Here is a 24688-nt window from a genome sequence, read left to right as displayed (position 1 = left end):
AATCATGGGGGGGAGGAAATGTGTTTGCTCAGGACCTCAGCGAAGGTTAGCAGGGGGCATGCGAAGCTGCAAGCCAGAGATTCGTCCAGGGCGCTTCATCCTGATCTATTTGCAGAGAGGTTAAGACGACTTAAGCTATTTAAAGAAGATTCATTCTGTTATTTTGGGGGTGGGGTGGGGAGGTCACACGATATTGCGTCAAGAGTGCCCTCCCACACTTTCGAGTGCACTTTCACAATTGCAGAAAGTCCAGCCTTTGGGGGAAGTGAGATTGTTGCACAACACATCCAAAGCAATTGCAATTGTGCAACCTGAATTGGACGGAATCCCCCGCAGAAATAGTGGCAGTTTGGAAGTGCCCCAGTCTCTAAAAAACTAGGGATGAAACAGGACTGACACACCAATTTCAGGTGTTCCTGCTGCCCATTCCCCTCTCCCATCCCAGAGTGCCCAGATACAGAAGACGACAAGGTTCATCTGCCTTTAATAGTTCTAGACTGCAGCTGCTGAAATTCTCTCTTCTTGTTGTTTAGTTGTTTAGTTGTGTCCGCCTCTTCGTGACCCCCTGGACCAGAGCACGCCAGGCACTCCTGTCTTCCATTGCCTCCCGCAGTTTGGTCAAACTCATGCTGGTAGCCTCGAGAACACTGTCCCACCATCTCATCCTCTGTTGTCCCCTTCTCCTTGTGCCCTCCATCTTTCCCAACATCAGCGTCTTTTCCAGGGAGTCTTCTCTTCTCATGAGGTGGCCAAAGTCTTGGAGCCTCAGCTTCAGGATCTGTCCTTCCAGTGAGCACTCAGGGCTGATTTCCATCAGAATGGAGAGGTCGGATCTTCTCGCAGTCCATGGGACTCTCCAGAGTCTCCTCCAGCACCAGAATTCAAAAGCATCCATTCTTCGGCGATCAGCCTTCTTGATGGTCCAGCTCTCACTTCCATACATCACTACTGGGAAAACCATAGCTTTAACTATACGGACCTTTGTCAGCAAGGTGATGTCTCTACTTTTTAAGATGCTGCCTAGCTTTGTCATTGCTTTTCTCCCAAGAAGCAGGCGTCTTTTAATTTCATGACTGCTGTCACCATCTGCAGTGATCATGGAGCCCAAGAAAGTAAAATCTCTCACTGCCTCCATTTCTTCCCCTTCTATTTGCCAGGAGGTGATGGGACCAGTGGCCATGATCTTTGTTTTTTTGATGTTCAGCTTCAGACCATATTTTGCGCTCTCCTCTTTCACCCTCATTAAAAGCTTTTAATTCCTCCTCATTTTCTGCCATCTCTCTTCTACACAACTATAATTAAAGGCACGGCAGTCCAATTTTTGCCACCATCTCTAAAGTGATGTGCTAAACTTTCCTCTTCTATCCAACTATTAAAGGTGTAGGAGCCCCATGTCTCCCCCCCCCCCCACCTACACAGCTGGCATTTTGGGTAGACAAAAAGGACTGCGGAAAGAAACAAGATTCTCAGCTGCTTCCCCATCTCTTTAAGCAAGGGAGGACGGAGCAAATCTCACACTTCAAAGCAAATAAATAAATGCTCGCTGGATCGCTTGAAAGGCCGCTTCAAACCCAACCACACTGAGATTTGCTCAATGTATTTCAAGAGCACAAAAGCACAGAGAGAATGCGCCTTAGAGAAGGCTAGGGTTGGCTGAGTGAATCTGCAAATCGCTTCCCAGGACAAGAATTCCCGAGCCAATTTAGGACAAGAATAAAAGACTGCAATCAGAGTGCATAAAGACATTAAAAGCACACCCAGAGTAAAAATATCCAGTCGTTGGTGCTGCCTGAATGCTTGGGGAAAACAAAGAGGACATTGGTTTGCATATTGAGACAGCTGAAGGCAGCCCTGTACAGGCCAATTTTTAATGGTGGATGTTTTATTGTGTTTTTAAGATTTTGTCGGGAGCAACCCAGTCAAGCATATAAATAACAAAAATATTATGATGGTAATTTTGTGGCTATAGCATGAAATGTAGAAATGACTGCTGACATTTAAATAGAAATACAGTGCGTCTCACCATGACGGGGTATCGACTGCTCAGGTAACTTCTGTCTTACCTGCTCGGGGTGCTGGCAAGGTGGGCAAATTCAAGCCCCCCCTTAGGGTTCCTGACCTTTAAACCAGACTTGGCGACCCTCAAACAGAGGACACCTCAAAACAGTCAACTGCCCTTCCAAACTGAGGATTTGCATCTGAGCTGTACCAGTTCAGGCTCTGTGTGCACAAGATGCTATGCAGGGGGGGGGGGGGGAATTCCAACCAGAAGTGTTGCAGTGTGAAAACTAGGCTAGAACCCTGTTATGTGTGCATTTCAGATGTGAGCTTCTGAAATGGGACAGTCAAGAAGCATCATCTGGGCTTGTGAAATATAAACTCACTCTATTCAAACAAGCTTTTTAGTGCATGCCAGTCAGGCACTCTAGATAGCATAGCAGGGGCAGATCACCCAGGTGACTAAACCAGGACAGTCAGGAGAGGCACCAAGATTTCTCCTCTGCCGGATTCCTGCATCGCAGAGAGTTGGGCTAGATGACCTTCGGTGTGTCCCCCAACTCTCCAATTCTATGAACCCTAAGGCCCGCAAGTCCCTTGTCCTTCAGCCACCAAGCCAAGGATGCCACTTCTGGCAGATTCAAGGCGGGCACAGCTGTTTCAGGATCTGGATGATGTTCTTGGGAACGTCGGGAATGCCCGTGTCAGAGTCCTGCAGGAACCGAGGCCCCAGCTGCTGGGCATGGAGGCAGAGATCGTGAGCAAACACTGGCTCAACCTGGGGGCAGGGGGTGAGAAATGGAAGGTCACAACTAGGCAGGAATTGGGCTGTCTGGCCACAAACAGGAAGTGGTCACTTGTATCGTGGGTGACACTTCCGAATCTGCATTTTCTGCCCCCCCCCCAGGCTTGGTCGCATTTTGCAAGGGGGAGGAGAGGAGCTGGCAGGCAGACCAGCAGCGGCGCTTGGCAGCATTTCCCTGTGTCCAGATTCCCACTTTTTGAGATATGGCAACCGTAGCTTATCATTTATTGTTGAATTGAACTAAACAGTTTTAATTGGATTTTGGAAGGCGGCTATGCTCACCACTATACCATTTTGAATAAATGTGCAATTAATTGTTACTGATCTGAATTTTATTTAGTTGGTCATGCAAACTGCTATTCTGAATAATGCTTTTTATCGCGTAAGGGGCTGCCACCAACTGCGAGGGAGGAGGAAGTGGCAGTGGTGAGGTTGCCATGGGGCAAACATACGAATGGGAGCGCTGGATTGGCTCCCTCAGAGTATTTGCACCATGCTGGTCTCACTGCCCCTCCTGGTGAGCAGAGGAGACACTGTGAATGGGAGGTCAGGCAAACGCCACTGCCCCACCACCACCTCGAGATATTTAGTCCCTGCCCTTCCACCAATGCATCTCCTCTCCCCAGTCCCCAAACCAATGCTATCTTGGGTACAGGAAGTGAGACAGGCCACTGTCCTCATCTGACATCCATCTCCTAGTTTCACAACCAGGACGTTTTTGACTGGGCGATATCGGGTTTTCAACACTGCGATATATCACCAGCTGAAGATCGCGAAATACAGTGGTACCTCGGGTTAAGAACTTAATTGTTCTGGAGGTCTATTCTTAACCTGAAACTGTTCTTAACCTGAAGCACCACTTTAGCTAATGGGGCCTCCTGCTGCCGCTGCACCGCCAGAGCACGATTTCTGTTCTCGTCCTGAAGCAAAGTTCTTAACCCGAGGTACTATGTCTGGGTAAGCGGAGTCTGTAACCTGAAGCGTCTGTAACCTGAAGCATCTGTGACCCGAGGTGCCACTGTACCAATCATCACGGTGTCTGAAACAAGGATGGGGCCAGGTAGAGGCACTGGCCGGCTTCACGGTTTTACCTGCATTGTGATTTTGGCACACCCTCCCAACTCATGATTCGTGATATAAAGATAAAAAGGTAAAGGGACCCCTGACCGTTAGGTCCAGTTGTAGCTGATTCTGGGGTTGCGGCGCTCATCTTGCTTTACTGGCCGAGGGAGCCGGCGTACAGCTTCTGGGTCATGTGGCCAGCAGGACTAAGCCACTTCTGGCAAACCAGAGCAGAGCATGGAAACACTGTTTACCTTCCCGCCGGAGTACCTATTTATCTACTTGCACTTTGATGTGCTTTCAGACTGCTAGGTTGGCGGGAGCAGGGACTAAGCAATGGGAGTTCACCCCATTGCAGGGATTTGAACCGCCAACCTTCTGATCGGCAAGTCCTAGGCTCTGTGGTTTAACCCACAACGCCACCCGAGTCCCTGATTCGTGAAATACTGCCACATTATGAAATCGGTATCACATTATGGACTTCAAACTGGTTTTGGACAATATATCCCCCTGCCCGAACACACACATCATGATTTGCAATATATGGCCAGGTCAAAAATTATGAAACCAGTATCATGATATGGGCGATGCATCGATATATCACCCATCTCTATTTGGCACCCACCACTCCCTTGGTCTGAATCCTGAGTTCGCCACTCTGCGGCTGCTGGCCAATACCTACCTGCGCCATGATGAGCTTGTGGGGTTTCTGATCAGGAGCAGTAGGATATTCCTCTCCAAAGCAGAAGTAGATCTGATACTGAGGCGGAGCATGTCCGTGGATCAGGAAGCCCCGTAATTCTGAATGGCAGACAAAAGATCGCGGTTAGGACCTGAGGCTCTCTCTTTATTTTTTTAAAAAAGTTGTTTTTATTTGATTTTACAGATATAAATTTATAACAACGCCAAATACATATCCATATAGAGATTTTTCTGAATCTCGAGACTTCTCCCATCCCCTCCATCATAGCTGTCAAAGTTTCCCATTTTTTAAAGGGAAATTCCCTTATTCCGAATAGGATTCCTCGCAAGAAAAGGAAAAAGTTGACAGCTATGCCCTCCATGGGTCCTAACGTCCACATTTTCAACTGCATATTATATAATAATCTGTATTTTAAAACTATCCATATTGTCCATAGTACTTGTTACATTACAAGTGAGGTAAAAATCCTGCTGATGTTTTCATGTGCTTACAGCTGTCGTTGTCGCATACATAAAAAGTATTTTCTTTTCCTTTGGGATGTCAGTACCTACAATTACTAATAAGAAGCCTTCTGGTTTTTTAAGAAAAGTTATTTTAAACATTTTTTTCAGTTCATTATATACGGTATATCATTTCACCAAAAAGCCTTTAGTACTTTACACGACCTCTTCTTTTTCCTTACCTTTCCAGCAGGTATTTCTACTTGTTCTATACATTTTTGCTAGCTTACTAGGAGTCAAATACCACTGGCACATCATTTCCATATACAGTGATACCTCGGGTTACATACGCTTCAGGTTACAGACTCCGCTAACCTAGAAATATAACCTTGGGTTAAGAACTTTGCTTCAGGATGAGAACAGAAATCGTGCTCCAGCGGCACGGCAGCAGCGGGAGACTTCATTAGCTAAAGTGGTGCTTCAGGTTAAGAACAGTTTCAGGTTAAGAATGGACCTCCGGAATGAATTAAGTACGTAACCAGAAGTAAGACTGTAATTCTTTTTTAGCATACAACATGCCGTTTCAGATTCAATTTCTATACCCTTTCCCAATCTGCCATCTGAATGTTATGCCCCAAATAGTTTGCCCAGTGTACCATTACAGATTTAACCTGTTCATCTTTTGCATGCCAGGACCCAAGGCTCTCTGAACCAGCCAAGTCTTCCTAGGGTTGGGGGAAAGTTTATGATGTTTGGGTTATTCAGAGAAGCTGACTACAGCTGGCGTTAACTGGTTCTGTTATCTTTTCTGCCAAGGTCATGCTAACTCTAAGAGACCAGAAGGATCCAGGATTTCACTTTCTCTTTTGATCTCTTCCTTCTGGTGTGCTGTTCTGTATACGTTTTAGTCTTATTATAAGTTATTGTAAATTTAAGTTAAGTCTGCTGCAACTGGATTTCTTATGGACAGGGCCAATCCCGAATGCACTGGAATTGTGACCATTATGTTCATTTGCTACTGAAGATAAATAAAGTAGCAGTAAAGCTCTGCTGGATGAACTATTAACTGTCTCTGGTCTATTTTGGGGGGGGGGAAATCCTGCAACGTGTTTAAGTTGTTACTCTGCTAACTATGTTGGGAGTTCTGCTCTGGATCAATGTTGAGTAGAATTCAAATGACAGTCCGGAGGTTGGCAACATGAGAACGGGGCCTTCTCCGAGGTGGCTCCCCATTTGTGAGATGCTCTCCCCAGGAAGGCTCACCTGGCTCCTTCATAATACACCTTTAGGCGCCAGGCAAAAAACGTTCCTCTTTAACCAGGCCTTGGGCTAATTATCATCCAATACCCTTTTAAAATGTTGGGGGGAGGAGTTATTGAATTACTTCTGTTTTTATTGTGATTGTGCATTTTGTGTTTTTATATTGTGGTTTTCTCTTGTGAACCGCAAGACCTGCGGGGAAATAATAATAATAATAATAATACAGTGGTACCTCGGGTTAAGTACTTAATTTGTTCCGGAGGTTCGTACTTAACCTGAAACTGTTCTTAACCTGAAGCACCACTTTAGCTAATGGGGCCTCCCACTGCCGCCGCGCCGCCAGAGCACGATTTCTGTTCTCATCCTGAAGCAAAGTTCTTAACCCGAGGTACTATTTCTGAGTTAGCGGAGTCTGTAACCTGAAGCGCATGTAACCTGAAGCGTACGTAACCCGAGGTACCACTGTAATAATAATAATTTTTTATTTATACCCTGTCCTCTACAGCCAAGACTGGGTTCAGGGTGGCTAACAACTGGTATAAAAACAAAGTGTTTGAAATACAACTTAAGAAACAAGACTAAAATATAACATTCAAACATTAAAATGCAGCCTTATTTCAATGGGAACTCAAATCAAAAACTTTTTGGGGGATGAAAACGTCAAGTCTCCACCAAGGCCAACTATCCAGACTGGTCCTACGTGGGCCAGAAAAAAGCCGAGAAGTCCCCAAATAGGATTTCCATCACAGGTAAAAAGGTAAAGGGACCCCTGACCATTAGGTCCAGTCATGACTGACTCTGGGGTTGCGGCGCTCATCTCGCTTTATTGGCCGAGGGAGCCGGCGTACAGCTTCCGGGTCATGTGGCCAGCACGACCAAGCCGCTTCTGGCGAACCAGAGCAGCGCACAGAAATGCCATTTACCTTCCCACCAGAGTGGTACCTATTTATCTACTTGCACTTTGATGTGCTTTTAAACTGCTAGGTGGGCAGGAGCTGGGACTGAGCAACGGGAGCTCACCCTGTCGCGGGGATTCGAACTGCCGACCTTCTGGTCAGCAAGTCCTAGGCTCTGTGGTTTAGACCACAGCGTCACCCGCGTCCCTCCATCACAGGAGGAGAAAGGAAAAAATAAATTTAATAAACAATAATGATACTCACGCTGCAGGAACTGCTGGGTGTCGAGGAGCTTGTAGGTTTTCTCCCTCTCCAGTTTGTTGGGCTGGTTTTCATGGGGGGCCAGTGGCCCTTTCCAGTACACCCTGCCCTGGCACTGCCGTTTCATGAAGACCCCTTCGGGGGCCACCCAGAGCAGGATTCCCCGGTGCAGATGGGGAAGCAGCCTCTGCAAGGCTCCGGTTGCTCTGCCGCCCTGGCTGCTCCCTGCCGGGGCGTCCAGAGACGGGAACAACACCTGCTCCAGGCCGCTCGAACCATAAAGGCACACATTGTCCGCTGGCACCGGGCGATAGGTGATCCGGCAGCCCTCCGCCGTTTTGGTGGTGACCTCCTTTACCAACGTGTCACAGTAGTAGAGGCGGACACGGAGCCAGCAGTCTGGGGGGCAAAAGGAGGCAGAGGTGAGGATCTGGACGCAGTTAAAAGTCTTTGTTTTGTCCAAGGGAGCCCTCGGATTTTTCCTGCAACAAGCTGAACCGGGAGTTTCCACAAAGCCAAGCCCTGCAATTCTGCTCCTGAACTTAGTGCAGCTTGGGGAGAAAGGAGTCAGGGCAACCTCTGTTTCACCCACAATCCCCGCATTGCAAAGTGACATTAAACAATGACGGAACGCAGACCGGAATCAAGAAAGACCATGCATCGACTGATGTGAACAAGATTAATCACAAAAGGGGTCATGAAACAGCTGGTGAGCGAGGTTCAATTCTGCACCGGCTGCGCCGTGTGCCTGCTCCCAGCAAAGTTTGCAAAGAGCAGGCTTTGTAAGGGTCATCTAAGGAGCGTCTCCACCCCCATCGTTCTGCCCAGACGCTGAGGTCCAGCGCCGAGGGCCTTCTGGCGGTTCCCTCATTGCGAGAAGTAAAGCTACAGGGAACCAGGCAGAGGGCCTTCTCGGTGGTGGCGCCCGCCCTGTGGAACACCCTCCCATCAGATGTCAAAGCGATAAACAACTACCTGACATCCAGAAGACATCTTAAGGCAGCCCTGTTCAGGGAAGTTTTTAATGTGTGACATTTTAGTGTATTTTTGGTCTCTGTGGAAGCCGCCCAGAGTGGCTGGGGAAACCCAGCCAGATGGGCGGGGTTCAAATAAATTATTATTATTATTATTATTATTATTATTATTATTATTATTATTATTATTATTATTTCCAGCCCTCTGGCATTGCTGGACTATGCAGTTGTCCCACACGGGGAACGAACTCGCGACCTTGGCATGATCAGCACCATGCTCCAACCAACCGAGCTATCCAGTTAAAATGTCACTGTGTCTTTTTTATCATATGTGGTGGACCTGCCCCAAGGTGAAAGACTTCTGGGAGAAGATTTATAATGCATTTTAGAAAATGTTGAAATATACATTTATTAAGAAACCAGAGGCCTTTCTTCCTGGAATAACAGGTTTGGAATTGCCCAAGAAAGATGTTAAGACTGTTTTTGTATGCTACAACTGCAGCTAAGAATTGGAAAACACAAGAAGTCCCAACAGTGGAGGAATGGCAGATGAAGATGATGAACATTTCAGAGCTAGCCGACCTGACCGGAAGAGCCCGTGATCAGAAGGAGGAGGAGTACCAGGAGGAATGGAGGAAATTCAAAGACTATTTAGTTAAATATGTTAAGATAACTTAATGGGAAAAACTTGCAAATACCAGATAGGCTTAGGATTTAAATATGTATTGTTAGAGAATAACATGTTTAAAGTTAAAATGAAAAGAAAGAAAGATGTTAAGTGATTAAGTTAATTTTATGAGAAAATTGGTTTTGGGAAACTGTTACAAGGATATATACTGAAATTCAGCCGGGGGAATTTGAGGAAGTCACTTAACAATGTTACTAAGATTGGATTAAGTACAAATAAGATGTATGTTTGTTTAATTTTTTTGGAAAACCAATAAAAAAGTTTTTGGGAAAAAATGTCACTGTGTCTTATTTCTGCATTGCAGAGGGTTGAACTAAAAGACCTTTTGGGTCGCTTCCAACGCTACAGTTCTATGATGCAATGGAGGCGGAGAAGGAGGATAATAGAAATCGCAGAATGGCAGCGTTGGAAAGGCCCTTAAATTCATGCCCTAAAAGAGAGGAAGCTGAAAAGGGGAATTGCAGAACGGAAAAGGAATGGCTCCTGCCAATTAATCACAACTTCCTTAGATGTGGGAGAGAAACCCGTTTCAGTGCAAAGCCTGCTTTTAATTTCATCTTCCTCTAGGCTTGGTATAAGACTGAATTTATTATTTCGGTCACAGACCAGTTCCAGCCCACATACAAAGAAGTCATGAAACACGATAGGGACACATTTGAATTTGCAATTAGGTATAACAGGGACACTACAGATATAGCAACAGTTAAAAAATATATAAATTAAAACTTAGCTTGGCATAAGATGTATTTTTATTTTTATTATTACCAGCCCTTTAACCTAAGTTCTCCCCTTCTCCCTGCTTTGTGTAGACAGGAGACTGGGAGCGGCTGCCGAGACCATATAACACCGGTCTTGAAAGACCTACATTGGCTCCCAGTACGTTTCCGAGCACAATTCAAAGTGTTGGTGCTGACCTTTAAAGCCCTAAATGGCCTCAGTCCTGTATACTTGAAGGAGCGTCTCCACCCCCATCGTCCAGCCCTGACACTGAGGTCCAGTGCTGAGGGCTTTCTGGCGGTTCCCTCACTGGGAGAAGCCAAGTTACAGGGAACCTGGCAGAGGGCCTTTTCGGTGGTGGCCCCCGCCCTGTGGAACGCCCTCCGTTCAGATGTGAAGGAAATAAACAACTACAGTGGTACCTTGGGTTACAGACGCTTCAGGGTACAGATGCTTCAGGTTACAGACTCCGCTAACCCAGAAATAGTACCTCGGGTTAAGAACTTTGCTTCAGGATGAGAACAGAAATCGTGCTCTGGCGGCACGGCGGCAATGGGAGGCCCCATTAGCTAAAGTGTTACCTCAGGTTAAGAACAGTTTCAGGTTAAGAACAGACCTCCGGAACGAATTAAGTTCTTAACCAGAGGTACCACTGTATATGACATTTAGAATACATCTAAAGGCAGCCCTGTTTAGGGAAGTTTTTAAGGACTGATGTTTTAATGTACTTTTAACCTTCTGTTGGAAGCCGCCCCAACTGGCTGGGGGAAACTCCGCCAGATGGGTGGGGTAGAAATAAACTGTTGTTGTTGTTGTATATGGCCTGCAGTGGGTGAAATTTGGGTTCATAAAGTTCTAGCCCAGTTACAGATTTTGGCATTCCTGCGCAAAGCAGCGTGGTCAACCTTTGCTCTTTTTCATTTTCTTCTTGCTTTCTGCACTGAATTGAGCTCTGGGTGGGCACAATGCAATGGGATTTTCTGCCTCTTGAAAAGCGTGGCGGGGTGGCAGAATCCGAGACCAGGGAGAAGAGTCGGTGGAGAAAGATTGGAAGAAATTTAAAGATCATTTACAGAAACATTGTAAAATTAATGAATGTTAGAAGGATGTTGGAATGAAGTTATGTGGTTCTAGCAGAAATGTTATAAAGGATTAAGTAGAAATAGACTGTTAATTGGTTTAAGGAGGGGAAGTAAAGTCAGATTATATCAAGATAAATTACAGGACAAAAACTGGGAAAGATGGAAAGGATTTGCTGAAATAGCTAACCGAACTAGAATACAAAAAAGGGAGGTGTGAGGAGGTCAAGGAAACAAGCAAATGAAAGATAAGTTATGGGAATGTTCGTTGTGTTTTTAATTGTTTCTATTTTTCTGTTTTTTTTCTTTTTCCTTATTTTGATGTGTTGTTTTGTTTTTGCTTAATTGGGTGTCTTTATTTTTCTTCTTTTTGTAACCCTTAAAACCTTAATATTTTTTTTTTTTTTTAAAAAAAGAAAAGCGTGGCAGGGGAAACAAAAGATTTCAAAAGCCTCCAACTGCCCCTGGCCATGGAGGTTTCATTTCCCTGTACTATAATAATAATAATAATAATAATAATAATAATAATAATAATTTATTATTTGTACCCCGCCCATCTGGCTGGGTTTCCCCAGTCACTCTGGGCGGCTTCCAACAAAGATGAAAGATACACTAAAATGTCACATCTCAAAAACTTCCCTAAACAGGGCTGCCTTCAGATGTCTTCTGAATGTCAGGTAGTTGTTTATCGCTTTGACATCTGGTGGGAGGGTGTCTACAGGGCGGGCGCCACTACCAAGAAGGCCCTCTGCCTGGTTCCCTGTAACTTGGCTTATCACAGCAAGGGAACCTCCAGAAGGCCCTCGGCGCTGGACCTCAGTGTCCGGGCTGAACGATGGGGGTGGAGACGCTCCTTCAGGGATACAGGACTGAGGCTGTTTAGGGCTTTAAAGGTCAGCACCAACACTTTGAATTGTGCTCGGAAACGTACTGGGAGCCAATGTAGGTCTTTCAGGACTGGTGTTATGTGGTCTCGGCGGCCGCTCCCAGTCACCAGTCTGGCTGCAGCATTCTGGATTAATTGCAGTTTCCGGGTCACCTTCAAAGGTAGTTAGTACTGACTAACAGCCACGGACACAGCCCTTCTCTGCTCCCGGAATCAATGGCAGCCTCCCGCTGTGGCGCAATGGGTCAGTGGGTCTGGCTGTTAACCATAAGATTGGGGGCTTGACCCCACCTAGGGACAGCTGTGAGAAGGGTTAGACTAGATGGCCCTCAGAATCCCTTCCAACTCCCTAATTATCTGGTTCCATAAACACAAGAGCAGGAGGCGGCTTTCCCTTCCCAGAAGAGAAATCTGGTTGGCCTCTGTGGGAAACAGGAACTTCAGAACTACTACTACTACTACTACTAATAATAATTTATACCCCGCCCTCCCCGGCTCAGGGCAGTTAACACCAATAAAATCACAGTAAAAACATAATAGAGGGAAAAGACAGGGGGAAACCCCAATTTAAATTACAGGTTAAAATGCAATTTAAAATGCAGCCTCATTTTAAAAGTAGCTGATAAATCAAGACCATAAGGGGAGGGAAACATAAGGGTCAGACTGAGTCCAAACCGAAGGCCAGGCGGAACAGCTCTGTCTTGCAGGCCCTGCAGAAAGATGTCAAGTCCCGCAGGGTCCTAGTCTCTTGTGACAGAGCATTCCACCAAGTCGGGGCCAGTGCTGAAAAGGCCCTGGCCCTAGTGGAGACCAATCTAACCTCCTTGAGGCTCGGGACCTCCAAAGTGTTATTTGTGGACCTTAAGGTCCTCCACGGGGCATACCAGGAGAGACCTTTGTTGTCCTTTATTGTCTTCTCCCACTCCTTTTAAAGGCATCTGAGCTAGCACTCATTGTTTTTAAAATTATTTATGGCATTTCTATCCCAGCGTTTTTCTCCAAGGAGCTCAAGGGTCTCCTCCGCCTCCTCACTTCACCCCTCAACACACAACAACCTTGTGAGGTAGGCTAGGCACAAAGAGGCAGTGACTGGCCCCAGGTTACCCCCCGCAAGAGCTTTGTGGCTGAGCGGGGATTCGAACCCTGGTCTCTCCCAGGTGCCAGTCCCGATGCTCTAACCGCTATTGGCTGTCTTTGAACAGAGACCCTTTCTTCCTCTCCTTACCCGAGTTGATGTTTTGATTGTCAGCGTACTGGGGATTGGGACCGGCAGCGGTGGGGCTCGGATGGCAGTGGAGGTGTGCCAGGTTACAGCTGTAGAAAAAACCTTTCACCTGGTACCCTGGAAAAGGAAGCGCAACACAGGAGAGCTTTAAAATTGGTTTGTTTGTCCCTGCAAGGTGTGAAACAGCAGCTTGGACAAAGCTATCTCTTTCCCCAGGTACATATTCTCCAGAGGCTTCACGCTGCAACTCTTAAGAGCCCCAGACAACACATATGGCAGATCTCCTTAAGGAAGGGACGTAGCTCATGGAAAGAGTGTTTGCTTTGCATGCAGAAGGTCACAGGTTCGATTCCTGACATCCCCAGGCAGGGCTGTGAAAGACTGCCTGCGTGAAGCTCTGGAGAGCAGCTTCCAAACAGTGTGGACGACAATGTGTTATTGCAGGGGATTGGAATAGATGACTTTAGGGGTCCCTTCCAACCATACAATTCTATGAGTCTATTTATTTCAGAAAATCTGAAATAAATAAAATCTATTTATTTATTTCAGAACTTAAAAATGGAAAGCGTAATGCTGGTGGTCAACAAAAGAGGTTTAAAGACTGTCTCAAGGCAAATATATATAAAAAAGTAGTATAAACACAGACAACTGGGAAACACAGGCCTGCGAGTGCTCGAGCTGGAGAACAGCCTTTACCAAGGGTGTCCTGGGCTTTGAAGACACTCAAACTCAGGATGCAAGGGAGAAACATGCTAAGAGGAAGGCACAATTGGAAAATCCACACCGTGATCAACTCCCGCCTGGGAACCAATGTCCCCACTGTGGAAGGACGTGTGGATCCAGAATTGGCCTCCACGGTCACTTATGGATTCACTGTTAAAACTGTGTTTGTGGAAGACAATCTTACTCGGCTACGAGGGATAGCCAAAGAAGAAGATACCACTAGGTTGTAAAACACACATTCTCTCTCTCTCACCTCAAAGCAGCTTACAAAAAGAAACAAACAGTAAAACTCCAGTTTAGAACTATTTAAAAGATCCAAGAAGGATAACAATAGGCTAACAGCCTGACGTATCTTCTTTATATCTGGATAAAGGTAAAGGTAAAGGGACCCCTGACCATTAGGTCCAGTCGTGACCGACTCTGGGGTTGTGGCGCTCATCTCGCTTTATTGGCCGAGGGAGCCGGCGTACAGCTTCTGGGTCCTGTGGCCAGCATGACTAAGCCACTTCTGGCGAACCAGAGCAGCGCACGGAAATGCCATTTACCTTCCCGCCGGAGCGGTACCTATTTATCTACTTGCACTTTGACGTGCTTTCGAACTGCTAGGTTGGCAGGAGCAGGGACCGAGCAACGGGAGCTCACCCCATCGTGGGGATTCGAACCGCCGACCTTCTGATCGGCAAGTCCTAGGCTCAGTGGTTTAACCCACAGCACCACCTGCGTCCCTATACAGTGGTGCCCCGCAAGACGAATGCCTCGCAAGACGGAAAACCCGCTAGACGAAAGGGTTTTCCATTTTGGAGGTGCTTCGTAAAACGAATTTCCTATGGGCTTGCTTCGCAAGACGAAAATGTCTTGCGAGTTCCTGCGGGTTTTTTGTCCTCCCCCCCTTTTCCCCAAGCCACTAAGCCGCTTATCAGCTGATCCGCTAAGCTGCTTAACAGCTGATCCGCTAAGCCGCTTATCAGCTGATCCGCTAAGCCCGCTAAGCCGCTAATAGCGCTAATCCGCTAATGGGCTTGCTTTGCAAGACGAAAAAACCGCAAGACGAAGAGACTTGCGGAACGGATTCTTTTCGTCTTGCGAGGCACCACTGTATCTGGATAGGTTTGCCTAAAGAGAAATGTTCTCATCAGACACCAAGAGCAGTTAAGTGGAAGGTGGCTGCCTGGTGTCAAGAGGCAGGGAATTCCCAAAGGCAGATGCTTCTATTCTGCAAGATGGATGTCTTACAACTGCAGGATGATTATTACGCGGCCCCTGGATGGACCAATGCTCTGACTCAGAGAAGGCAACTTCCTGTGTCCATGTGGGCCACTGGAAGGATACGGCCGACAGGGCATTGGGGATGGGCATTGGCACTTTAATCATCATCATCACAATCTTATTATTTATACCCCGCCCATCTGGCTGGGTGGCAGACTTTTCGTCTTGCAGAACCTTTCAGAGGCACAGAAGACAGGCTCCCTTCCAGAGGCTGCCTAGGATGTTGGGTCAGGTCCCTAGCGATTTCTCCCAGGTAGCAGATGAAATAGATGCAATAGTCAAGGGGAAGCAGTGACCCAGAGCAGCAGGGCCAACTCAAAACGGAGCCAAAGGCCCCTGGTCTTCTTCCTTACCCTGGTGCTCTCCGTGGCTTGGGTGCTGGGGGGCCTGAGGTGTCCCTGGGGGGCTCTGTAGAGTCACCAGGGGCTCATCCTTGCTGGCTTGGCCTGACCCTGAAGGTGTTCTGACCTGGGAAGAAAGAAAACACGGCAGGTGTAATTCTGAACGAGGCACCTTCACCCAGGGCTAAGGGCAGGAAATGGCCTTGGAGTGTGGCTGCATTGGGGCTTATAGTGCCCCCTAACTTTGTAATAAATAAACAAATAATAATACATAATTTTTTATTTATACCCCGCCCTTCCAGGTTCAGGAAACCGGGCTCAGGCAACAAATTTAAAACACCTAATTGATGCTACAAAAAACCAACATAAAATATGGTATAAAGTGTAAATAACAATAAAATCAGAAATCAATTTAGGGGGAAAATCCATCCAATAAACATTAGATGATCACCAGGACTAGCTGGCTAAATTAGTCCTATCTGGGCCAATGAGGGGAGAATTAGCTGTGGGATCCCAAAGTGGGTAATCTTCATAAAAAGGGGAGACGGGGGGAAAGAAGGAAGGGGAATAAAAGATCAGGCTAAGTTGCAATTGAAAGCCAGGCGGAATAGCTCTGTCTTACAGGCCCTGAGGAAGGAGGTTAAATCCTGCAGGGCCCTGGTCTCATGGGACAGAGCATTCCACCAGGTCGGAGCCATCACTGAGAAGGCCCTGGCCCTGGAGGATAATAATAATAATAATAATAATAATAATAATAATAATAATAATAATAGACATAAGGAGAACCTGCAGGATCAGGCCAATAGCCCATCTTGTCAAGCATCCTGTTCTCACAGCAGCCAATATCAAACTCCCAAGCAGGATCCAAGCCCACTCTCCCTTCTTGTGGTTTCCAGCAACTGGTATTCAGAAACATTATTCCCTTCAACTGTGTCCCTGAAGCAAGAAACCTAGTTTTGGTTTCCTTGTTTTCAGACAGACGCACAGATTTGCAATAGATGGAATCGTTCTAGGAGCATGCATTTCCTCCTGGGTGTGAGAAAAGGGAAAACGCCTCTTTTAAGCATGATGAACCAGGAGCACCCTTTGAGTCGATTAAATGTTTCCAATTAATCACTCTGACTGATTAATAGTTCAGGCATTGCAGCCAGAAGATAGAGCGGCCTCAAGGCACGAAGCCAGATCAAACTGCTCAGAAGAAGGAAAAGGAGGGAATTTCTAAACGTTGACAGATTTACCACATCCTGACCTTCAAACCGTAAAGGTAGGCTCAGGGCATCTCAGCAGAAAACGTTTCCATCGCGACATCTCTCGCTTCAAATGCCTCCCATCTGAGCAATGCAAGAGGCATGTGTGCAATTTGCAGCTGCGTGGCTGTTCTGACTGCTAGAAGCAAGTTTTCAAAGATGTCTGCTTCAGGCAACACCAGGAAAGCTGGCTCAGGGACTCGGGTGTGCATGCTGTTCTGGGTGGCACCGGGGTCTGGCACCACAAACAGAGAGCATGTGCCCACGATGCCAGTCACGTTGCAGGCAAGGTCAGCTGCCAGCTGCCACTGACATGGCTGGCGACTTTGGAACTGCAGAAATTTGGTGGGTTGGATGGTGTGTGTGTGTAGTGATCAGGTGGGATTGCGATGAGGAATTATAACAAATATAGAGTAAGCCATCTGTGTCAGCAATGAAAGCATTGTGTTGACTGGGTTTGAACTATTTTGATATGATTTTTGATCAATCCACACCTCTGCAGCCCTGTTCCATCTCTCTTGCTTCAAAAGTCATGTACACAGCCCAGCTGCTTCGCCAGACAGGCTCCTGGGTCATTAAAGACAGTGGGCAGCTTCTTTGAAGTAGCTTTCTAATATGTTAATCTTAGGATGTTAATCTTAGGGCCAGGAAACAGATCTCACATGAAGGTGAGAATGATCTCTGTCCTCCTGGCCATCCTTCTTATCATGTATATTGCTTGTTTATCACCTCCAGAGTTGCCAAGTGCTCTTTGTAGTTCTGTTCTTTGTTTACCCTTATACGCACCTGTCAGGGGCTCAGGAGCAGAGGCACAGGAGAGGGAGGAAATGGAGAGCGAGGGGGAGGAATGCGAGGGGAGCGCAGGCGATGACAGTGGTCCGAGGAATTCCCTGAGTCTCTCCAGCGAATCGGAAGATTCACAGAAGGGGGTGCCGATGGCCAGGGCAAGGGGGGTGCCAAGGGGGACACCCCAGGAAGAAGGGGCCAGCGGGGACTCCGAGAGCAGCAGTTGGAAATCAGGACCAGCTTCCCCACCAGAGCGCAGTGGGGGGGGGGAGGAGTCCCAGGTATCGGGACCAGTGTGCTCACCACCAGCGAGAGGAGATGAGTCAGGATTGACCACGCCTCCATCGGAGAGCGCGGAAACGGTCAAGAGGAAGGTTGCCAGCTGGGCGCGCGCGCCAAGTTCAAAAGTACAGGCGAGCGGCACAGCAGGTAGCCCGGATAGGGAACCAGGTCCTAAAGCCCGCCAGAAGGAGGGACAAGAGTCAGGGGGGTCAGCATCAGAAGAGTCCAGAAAGGAGGAAACCCCGGGGGGCAGACGGACCCAGAGGAGGAAAGAGCAACGGAAGAGGTGGAGTAAGGCTAGAGTCTTAAACTGGTGTATAGGGGGCGGGGACTCAGACGGAGCTTCGCCGGTCTAGGTTCTAAGACGTAGGGCTGCACGCTGCGGCTTGTAAATGGAAACTGAACTTCAATAAAGACTTTTGTACATTACCACAGACTAGCGTTGGTCCTCTGTGAGCTGGGACCTAGAGGCAGCTCTGACAGTACCCTTCCCAGAGTCTTGCTGGTTCAAGCCTCTGTGTGTATTCTTATTAATCAGAGTTCAATCCTTCCTTTACTTTGTGAACGCCTCAGTGTGTGCTTGGACCAGCCCAGCTGATCAGAGGTTACGGGTGGCCCCAAGGCAGTCACCAGTTCTTAGGAAAGTTCACCATAGAGGAGAGGACTATAACACTTGCAGTGATGACATGATGCGTGCAATGTATTGCTAGAGCAGTCAAGTGCAACATTTTCCTGTTGCCCAGAGTGGACACACAGGGGAATGTGGCTCCAGACAGGGAGGATTTCCTGTCACACCTGCAGTGGCGTAGCGGGGGGGTGCAGGGGGGTCCGGCTGCACCGGGCGCAACATCTGGGGGGGGGGCGCTCGCACTCGCAGCTCTCTGCCCCTACCTGGCTCCACGGGTTAGGGGGTGCAAATTACTTGCCTTGCCCCGGGTGCTGACAACCCACACTATGCCACTGCACACCTGCTCCGGAGCCTCCTCCCCTTGTGTGTGACCAGGTAGATGAGCAGGACCCTAGCAGAGCCTGCAAAAGGGCCAGCCACGCAGATGTCTTCCTTTTTCAGACCTCTCTCTTGGACCTCCTCTTCTGGCTTAGCCAGCACATGGCTCATCTTTACAGAAAGATGTTATTATGAGAGGGAAATAAAGGGGAAACTTACCAGGAACAAGCCAGACTGGATAAGCCAGACTGGATTGCTTAATTAAAGGATTCTAACAAATCATCAACTTGCTTCCAATTAAGTTGCAAAGGGAACGTGCTCTGCTGTTTTCTCTCTAGCACAAGTGAAGAGGGATCATATCAAAACAATACAGTCATACCTCGTGTTGCGTTAGGTCCACGTTGTCTCTTTTCAGCTTGTGAATGCGGCAAACCTGGAAGTGTATACTTCTGGGTTTCGCCATGTGTGCAGGTGCAGAAGCGTTCTGCGTGCTTCGCGCATGCGCCAAAGTGATCTGCGCACTTTGTGCATGTGCAAAAGCAACCTGTGTGTTTCACACATGTGCAAAAGTAATATGCGTGTTTCACACATGTGCAAAAGCAATCTGCGTGTTTTGCGCATGTGCGCTTGATCACACCGCGCACATGTGTGGAAGAGGCATTCTAGTTGCCGACTTTTCGGGGTGCAAACGGCACCCTGGAAAAGATCGTGTCCACAACTAGAGGTACCACTGCATATCCTCTCCCAACTTCCTTAACATTCCCACATGATGGCGATGCTCTGCCACCAGAGAGCTGTTTGACAGTGGAACAGTCTCCCTCGGGAGGCGGTGAACTCTCCTTCCTTGGCGGTTTCTAAGGAGAGGTTGGGCAGTCGTCTGCCATGGATGCTTTAGCTGAGATTCCTGCATTGCAGGGGGTTGGACTAGATGGCCTTTGGAGACACCTTTCAACTCTACAAGTCTAGGATTCCATGGTTGGAGACAGCAATGCTTCTGAGTACCAGCTGCTGAAAACCACAGGAAGGGAGAGGGCTCTGGTGCTTGCATCCCACTTCTGTGCTTTCCATAGACGTCTGGTTGGCCCAGTGAGAACAGAATGCTGGCCTAGACAGATCCTTGCCTGAACCAGCAGGCTCTTCTCATATTATTTCTGCTTCATAAACCCTTTCTTCCCCTTTCTTCTCCTTTTTTTAAAAACCCCCCACAGCACATTGCAGATATAATTATTATAATTCCTACTGCCAACGCCCAAACCCTGACATGAATAGTATTTTAGTATTTGCAGCCTGGGTTTTGATTGATAGCATGAATTTTCATATTACAGTGCTACCTCGGGTTAAATACTTAATTCGTTCCAGAGGTCCGTACTTAACCTGAAACTGATCTTAACCTGAAGTGCCACTTTAGCTGATGGGGCCTCCTGCTGCTGCCACAACGCTGGAGCACGATTTCTGTTCTCATGCTGAAGCAAAGTTCTTAACCTGAAGCACTATTTCTGGGTGAGCGGAGTCTGTAACCTGAAGCGTATGTAACCTGAAGCATATGTAACCCAAGGTACCACTGTACTGTATTCATATTTCGCATTCTGATTCTATGGTTTTCACTTTGCAAACAACTTACAGGTATTGTTTCTATACATTAAGACGTCTACTGTATTTTTCGCCCTATAGGACGCACTATTCCCCCTCCAAAAATGAAGGGGAAATGTGTGTGCATCCTATGGGGCGAATGCAGGCTTTCGCTGAAGCCTGGAGAACGAGAGGGGTCGGTGCGCACCAACCCCTCTCACTCTCCAGGCTTCGCGGACCTCTCCGCAAGCAGCGGGAGCCAGCGCTGGGCTCCCACGGCTTGCAGAGAGCTGCCTGTTTGGGGACTGGGGTCGGGGGAAGCTCGGGCCTCCCCGCCCCAGCCCCGCGCCTGGGGGGGGGGAATGATTTCCCCCCCCTTTATTTCCCCCCCAAAAAAAACTAGGTGCGCCTTATGGGACGGTGCGTCCTATAGAGCGAAAAATACGGTATATATTGGTTATACGAATGAAGGAAATCACTGGGATGGATTTCCAATGGAGCAGCAAGATGGCAGGTAAGGAGACACAGAATACTTTAGATGCGCTGCGCTGCGCTGCCTGCCAAGAGGCTTCCCAACCTGGTGCCTTCCAGCTGATTTGAACCACAACTCTCATCTGCCCCGGCCAAAACAGCTGACGGCGTCAGGTTCAGGGAAGCCTAGCCTGCAATGTTAATAGTAACTGAAAACAAACCCCAAAAATTATATTTGAGAAAGAAAAAGGGAAACATTTGCAAAACACAGCAACCCATTTCTGCTGCAAAACTTGATCCGTCTGTGTTGGCAACAACAGTGGCATTCAGCTCGAAAGCTGAGGCGGTTGGATTCCTGAGTGGTATCAAATTAGCTGGGTTTATTTTATTTTTATATGCATGACAGTGTCCAAGCCCCAGGACTGTGCCAGCAACACCCTTACCTTGCTTGGTTTTCCATTTTCTCTGGTCTCTTGGTGTGCCGATGTTGGGGGCTGCCTTGCCTGCAAAAGGGGCTCTTTGCTATTTTCCTTATCTAAAAGGCAGAGAGAGAGAGAGAGAGAGAGAGAGAGAGAGAGAGAGAGAGAGAAATCTGCTTAATCCCAGATGACATTTATTTGAGTCCCAGCTGCCCCTTATGCACTACTCATGTTAGCATTGCCACCTACTGTATTTTTCGCCCTATAGGACGCACTTTTTCCCCTCCAAAAATGAAGGGGAAATGTGTGTGCGTCCTATGGGGCGAATGCAGGCTTTCGCTGAAGCCAGGCTTCAGGAGAGCCGCAGCGCCAGCCCCACAAGGTCGGGGTACAGCGAGGAGGTGGAACGCCGCCATCCCGCTGTCTCCCGTTGTGGTTTGGAGGCTGACGGCAGGGAGACGCGTGCTTCTCCCCACTGCCAGCCCCGCAAGCTCCGGGGACAGCTGGGAGGCGCAATGCGTCTTCCCACTGTCCCCGGACCTGGTCTGCAGGCGGGCGGCGGGGAGAAGAGCGCTTCTCCCCACTGCCGGCTCCACAAGAGCCTGGGGGGGGGGGGGAAATAATTTTTTTTTCATTATTTCCCCCCAAAAAAACTTGGTGCGTCCTATGGGGCGAAAAATACGGTATATCTGCTCCTTGATCAGTTGGTAATTCTGACCAGTTGCTTTAATTCAGTTTCACTTTCCTTTCCCCCCGTTAATAGCTGTGCTGCTCAGATAACCCTGCTGTGCTCAGGCAAAAAACAATGACGCAGCTCTAACATAGATCTCAGTGCCTGGTCTACTGGCTATTTCTGGAATTATTACAGCACAGATGGTGGAAACTGTGCCATACCTGCGGAAATCGCCAAGAGGCCTCTATTCCTCTCTGCTGTGTCACTACTTAAGATTGTAAGGTCCTCGGGGCAGGGACCTAGTCTCTCTCCTTTTTTTGTGCCGCCTACACAGATGTCACTGATCTATCTGTATGAATAGATATAGACAGATCCAGCAAAGAATGATCAATGGGGACCCAATACCAATATTCAGCTGAGGCTACAGAGGGACAGAACCTTTCTTAAGAAAACTCTCTTGGGAATCCCAGTTGCAGGAAACTCCAGGAGGGGATTAATAATAACAATAACAATAACAATAACAATAACAATAACAATAACAATAACAATAATAATAATAATAATAATAATAATAATAATTTATTTATACCCCGCCCATCTGGCTGGGCTTCCCCAGCCACTCTGGGCAGCTTCCAACAAAATATTAAAATATAATAGTCGTCAAACATTAAAAGCTTCCCTAAACAGGGCTGCCTTCAGATGTCTTCTAAAAGTCTGGTAGTTGTTGTTCTCTTTGACATCTGGTGGGAGGGAGTTCCACAGGGTGGGTGCCACCACCAAGAAGGCCCTCTGCCTGGTTCCCTGTAACTTGGCTTCTCGCAGTGAGGAAACCAGCAGAAGGCCCTCGACGCTGGACCTCAGTGTCTGGGCAGATTGATGGAGGTGGAGACGCTCCTTCAGATATACTGAATCGAGGCCATTTAGGGAGAGGGCTCTTGAGCACGGATCCTGCTTGTAGGTTTCCCGCTGGGAGAACAGGATGCTGGATGGGCCTGATCCACAGAGGGTCTGTCTCCAGGGCAATTTCTCCCCAATGGCTGATCGCCAAGGCACACTTTCTTTCTTGAATTACAACTGGAGGCGCAAAGCATTCACTTTTGCAGTGTAAATAGAGTAACCATCTCCCCTTTGAGGAGTGTGCTCTGTCCCATTTCTTCATGAGCCGCTGTAGCCCCAGGTCCAAAAACGTTGTTGACCCCTGATCTAGCCTAACAGTGTTATCTTGGCTGGCAGCAGAAGCGGCTCTCTGGAGAGCAAAGTCCAAGCCAGCACCTGCTACCTTTTAAAATGCGTTTGCAAAGGACGGAGCCCGGAAGGTTTTGCGAGCAAATCAACTTTTCCCTTTTCTTGCGAGGAATCCTATTCGGAATAAGGGAATTTCCCTTTAAAAAAGGGAAACGTTGACAGCTATGGCCCTCTGGCTGGTAGGATTTGGTCCAGGGCTGGTGACAAGGGTTAAGGGGATTGAGGAGGGGGTCTGTTTTTCACAGCAAGAGAGGACTACCTCTCCACCAACTCCTGGGGCTTCAGGCCGCCAGACACACCTGTTTCTTGGGACGCATCCGAGAGGATCTGGTACACCTTGTAGGGCTCGGAGATGTCCAGATGGCTCCTCTCGGGGACCTCCTTGAAGTCGGTGCTTTTGTTCAAGGCGCAGCGCAGACGGGTCTTCCAGGCGGAGGGGTCGGCTCTGTCCAGCCCTTCGTGGTACTTGCCTTTATAGACGGCCCAGGCCTGCAACGGAGAAGAGAGGGGAGACGGGTCACCATGAAACTAGCGAGGGCGCGGGGTTTCCAAGGGCGTTCAAGGGCGCTCCCCCGGAGCCGAGTCCCAAGAAACTCCCCAGCATCGCAGGGCGCAGAGCCAGCTTGCCAGGAGCGCGTCGGGGAGGTTGGAACAGGGCGGGATGCGCAAAGAACTCGGGGTGACGGCGTGGGCGCAAAGCGAGAGCTGCAAGAGGCAGGAGCCGTCCAGGGTCCCGCAAGAATTTGGGAATGGGGTAAAGTGATGCTTGGGAAGGCGCACCCGCGGGAGGCTGCCCTTCGAGGGCGCCCATACCTTGAAGAGCGCCGCGTCTTCCTGCTGCCGGTAGTCCTGCTTGGCCGCGTGTTTCCAGGGGATGCGGAACAGCGTCTTCTCGCCGTTCTCCCAGCACAGCCCCGGGTAGCGGCCGCTGTCCACCTGGGCGACGAGCCACTCCTTCAGGCGCATCGGGGGCGGCCTCGGCTCCGCCATGCGCTGCTGCGCCCGGGCTCCGGGGAGCCGCGCTCTCCCCACCATGCGCGCCTCCTGCGACGCCGCTCGTGCGCTCCAGCCGGCAAGAGCCGCCGCCGCACCGTCGGGGCTGCTCACCCCGATCCCCCCCTCGACCCTGCTCTCTGCTCCCCGATTCCTTTCCCCCAGGGCCGGTGGAGAGAGAGCCCCGCGCAGGAATCGTGGACGGATCTGCGCGGGCGGCTGCTGCGCCACGCCGAACTGCGCGGGCGACGGGAAAGCGAAACTGTGCCGCGTCGGTTTCACTTTCGCTCCGGCCCGGCTGCCAAAAGGGAGCGGTCCCTCCCTCGGGGAGGCGGAGAAGGACGGCAAAGAGGAGTGGGGGTTGGGGTGTCGTCGACCTAGAATTTGGGTGCGCCGAAAGCGGTGGCCTTCCCCATATTCCTTTTCCGTGCATATCACCAAGGGGAAAAACATTTCCAGGCTCCCATAAATAGGTTCGGATTCGTGGCAAGACACGCGGGGCGCTTCCAGAGGCCCCTATTGCACGAGTATCCGGCCTCATCCGGAAGGTTAGATGGTGCTGCGTCGTCGAGCAAACGTGGACCCTGCGCATTCTCCGTTCGCTGTCCTTACAGCAAGCCTGATAAGGCTTCCGAATCAGTGCCGGTTTTACGCATAAGCTAAACAAGCTATAGCTTAGGGCCACACTCTCTTGGGGCCCCCAGAAAAATTTAAAGGGGAAAAAAACCGTAAT

At 48.7% G+C, this 24688-nt stretch overlaps 1 protein-coding gene across 1 annotated transcript; it reads right to left on the bottom strand.

The window, feature by feature from the left end:
• Window positions 1–1407: 1407 nt before the first annotated feature.
• On the bottom strand, window positions 1408–24650 carry LOC309372872 (interferon regulatory factor 4-like). Its single transcript, XM_081916901.1, has 8 exons — window positions 23776–24650; window positions 23262–23451; window positions 21069–21160; window positions 15337–15451; window positions 12995–13111; window positions 7429–7824; window positions 4548–4666; window positions 1408–2776 (listed from the first exon to the last, which is right to left on the bottom strand). Exons 1-8 carry the CDS (start codon window positions 24406–24408, stop codon window positions 2639–2641), a joined length of 1800 nt encoding a protein of 599 aa, XP_081773027.1. The 5' UTR covers window positions 24409–24650; the 3' UTR covers window positions 1408–2638.
• Window positions 24651–24688: the final 38 nt, after the last annotated feature.

The sequence above is a fragment of the Podarcis melisellensis genome (genome assembly GCF_964234715.1).
Source record: "Podarcis melisellensis genome assembly, chromosome: 6".
Classification (NCBI taxonomy): Eukaryota; Metazoa; Chordata; class Lepidosauria; order Squamata; family Lacertidae; genus Podarcis; species Podarcis melisellensis.
This window is presented reverse-complemented; position numbering and strand designations above follow the sequence as displayed.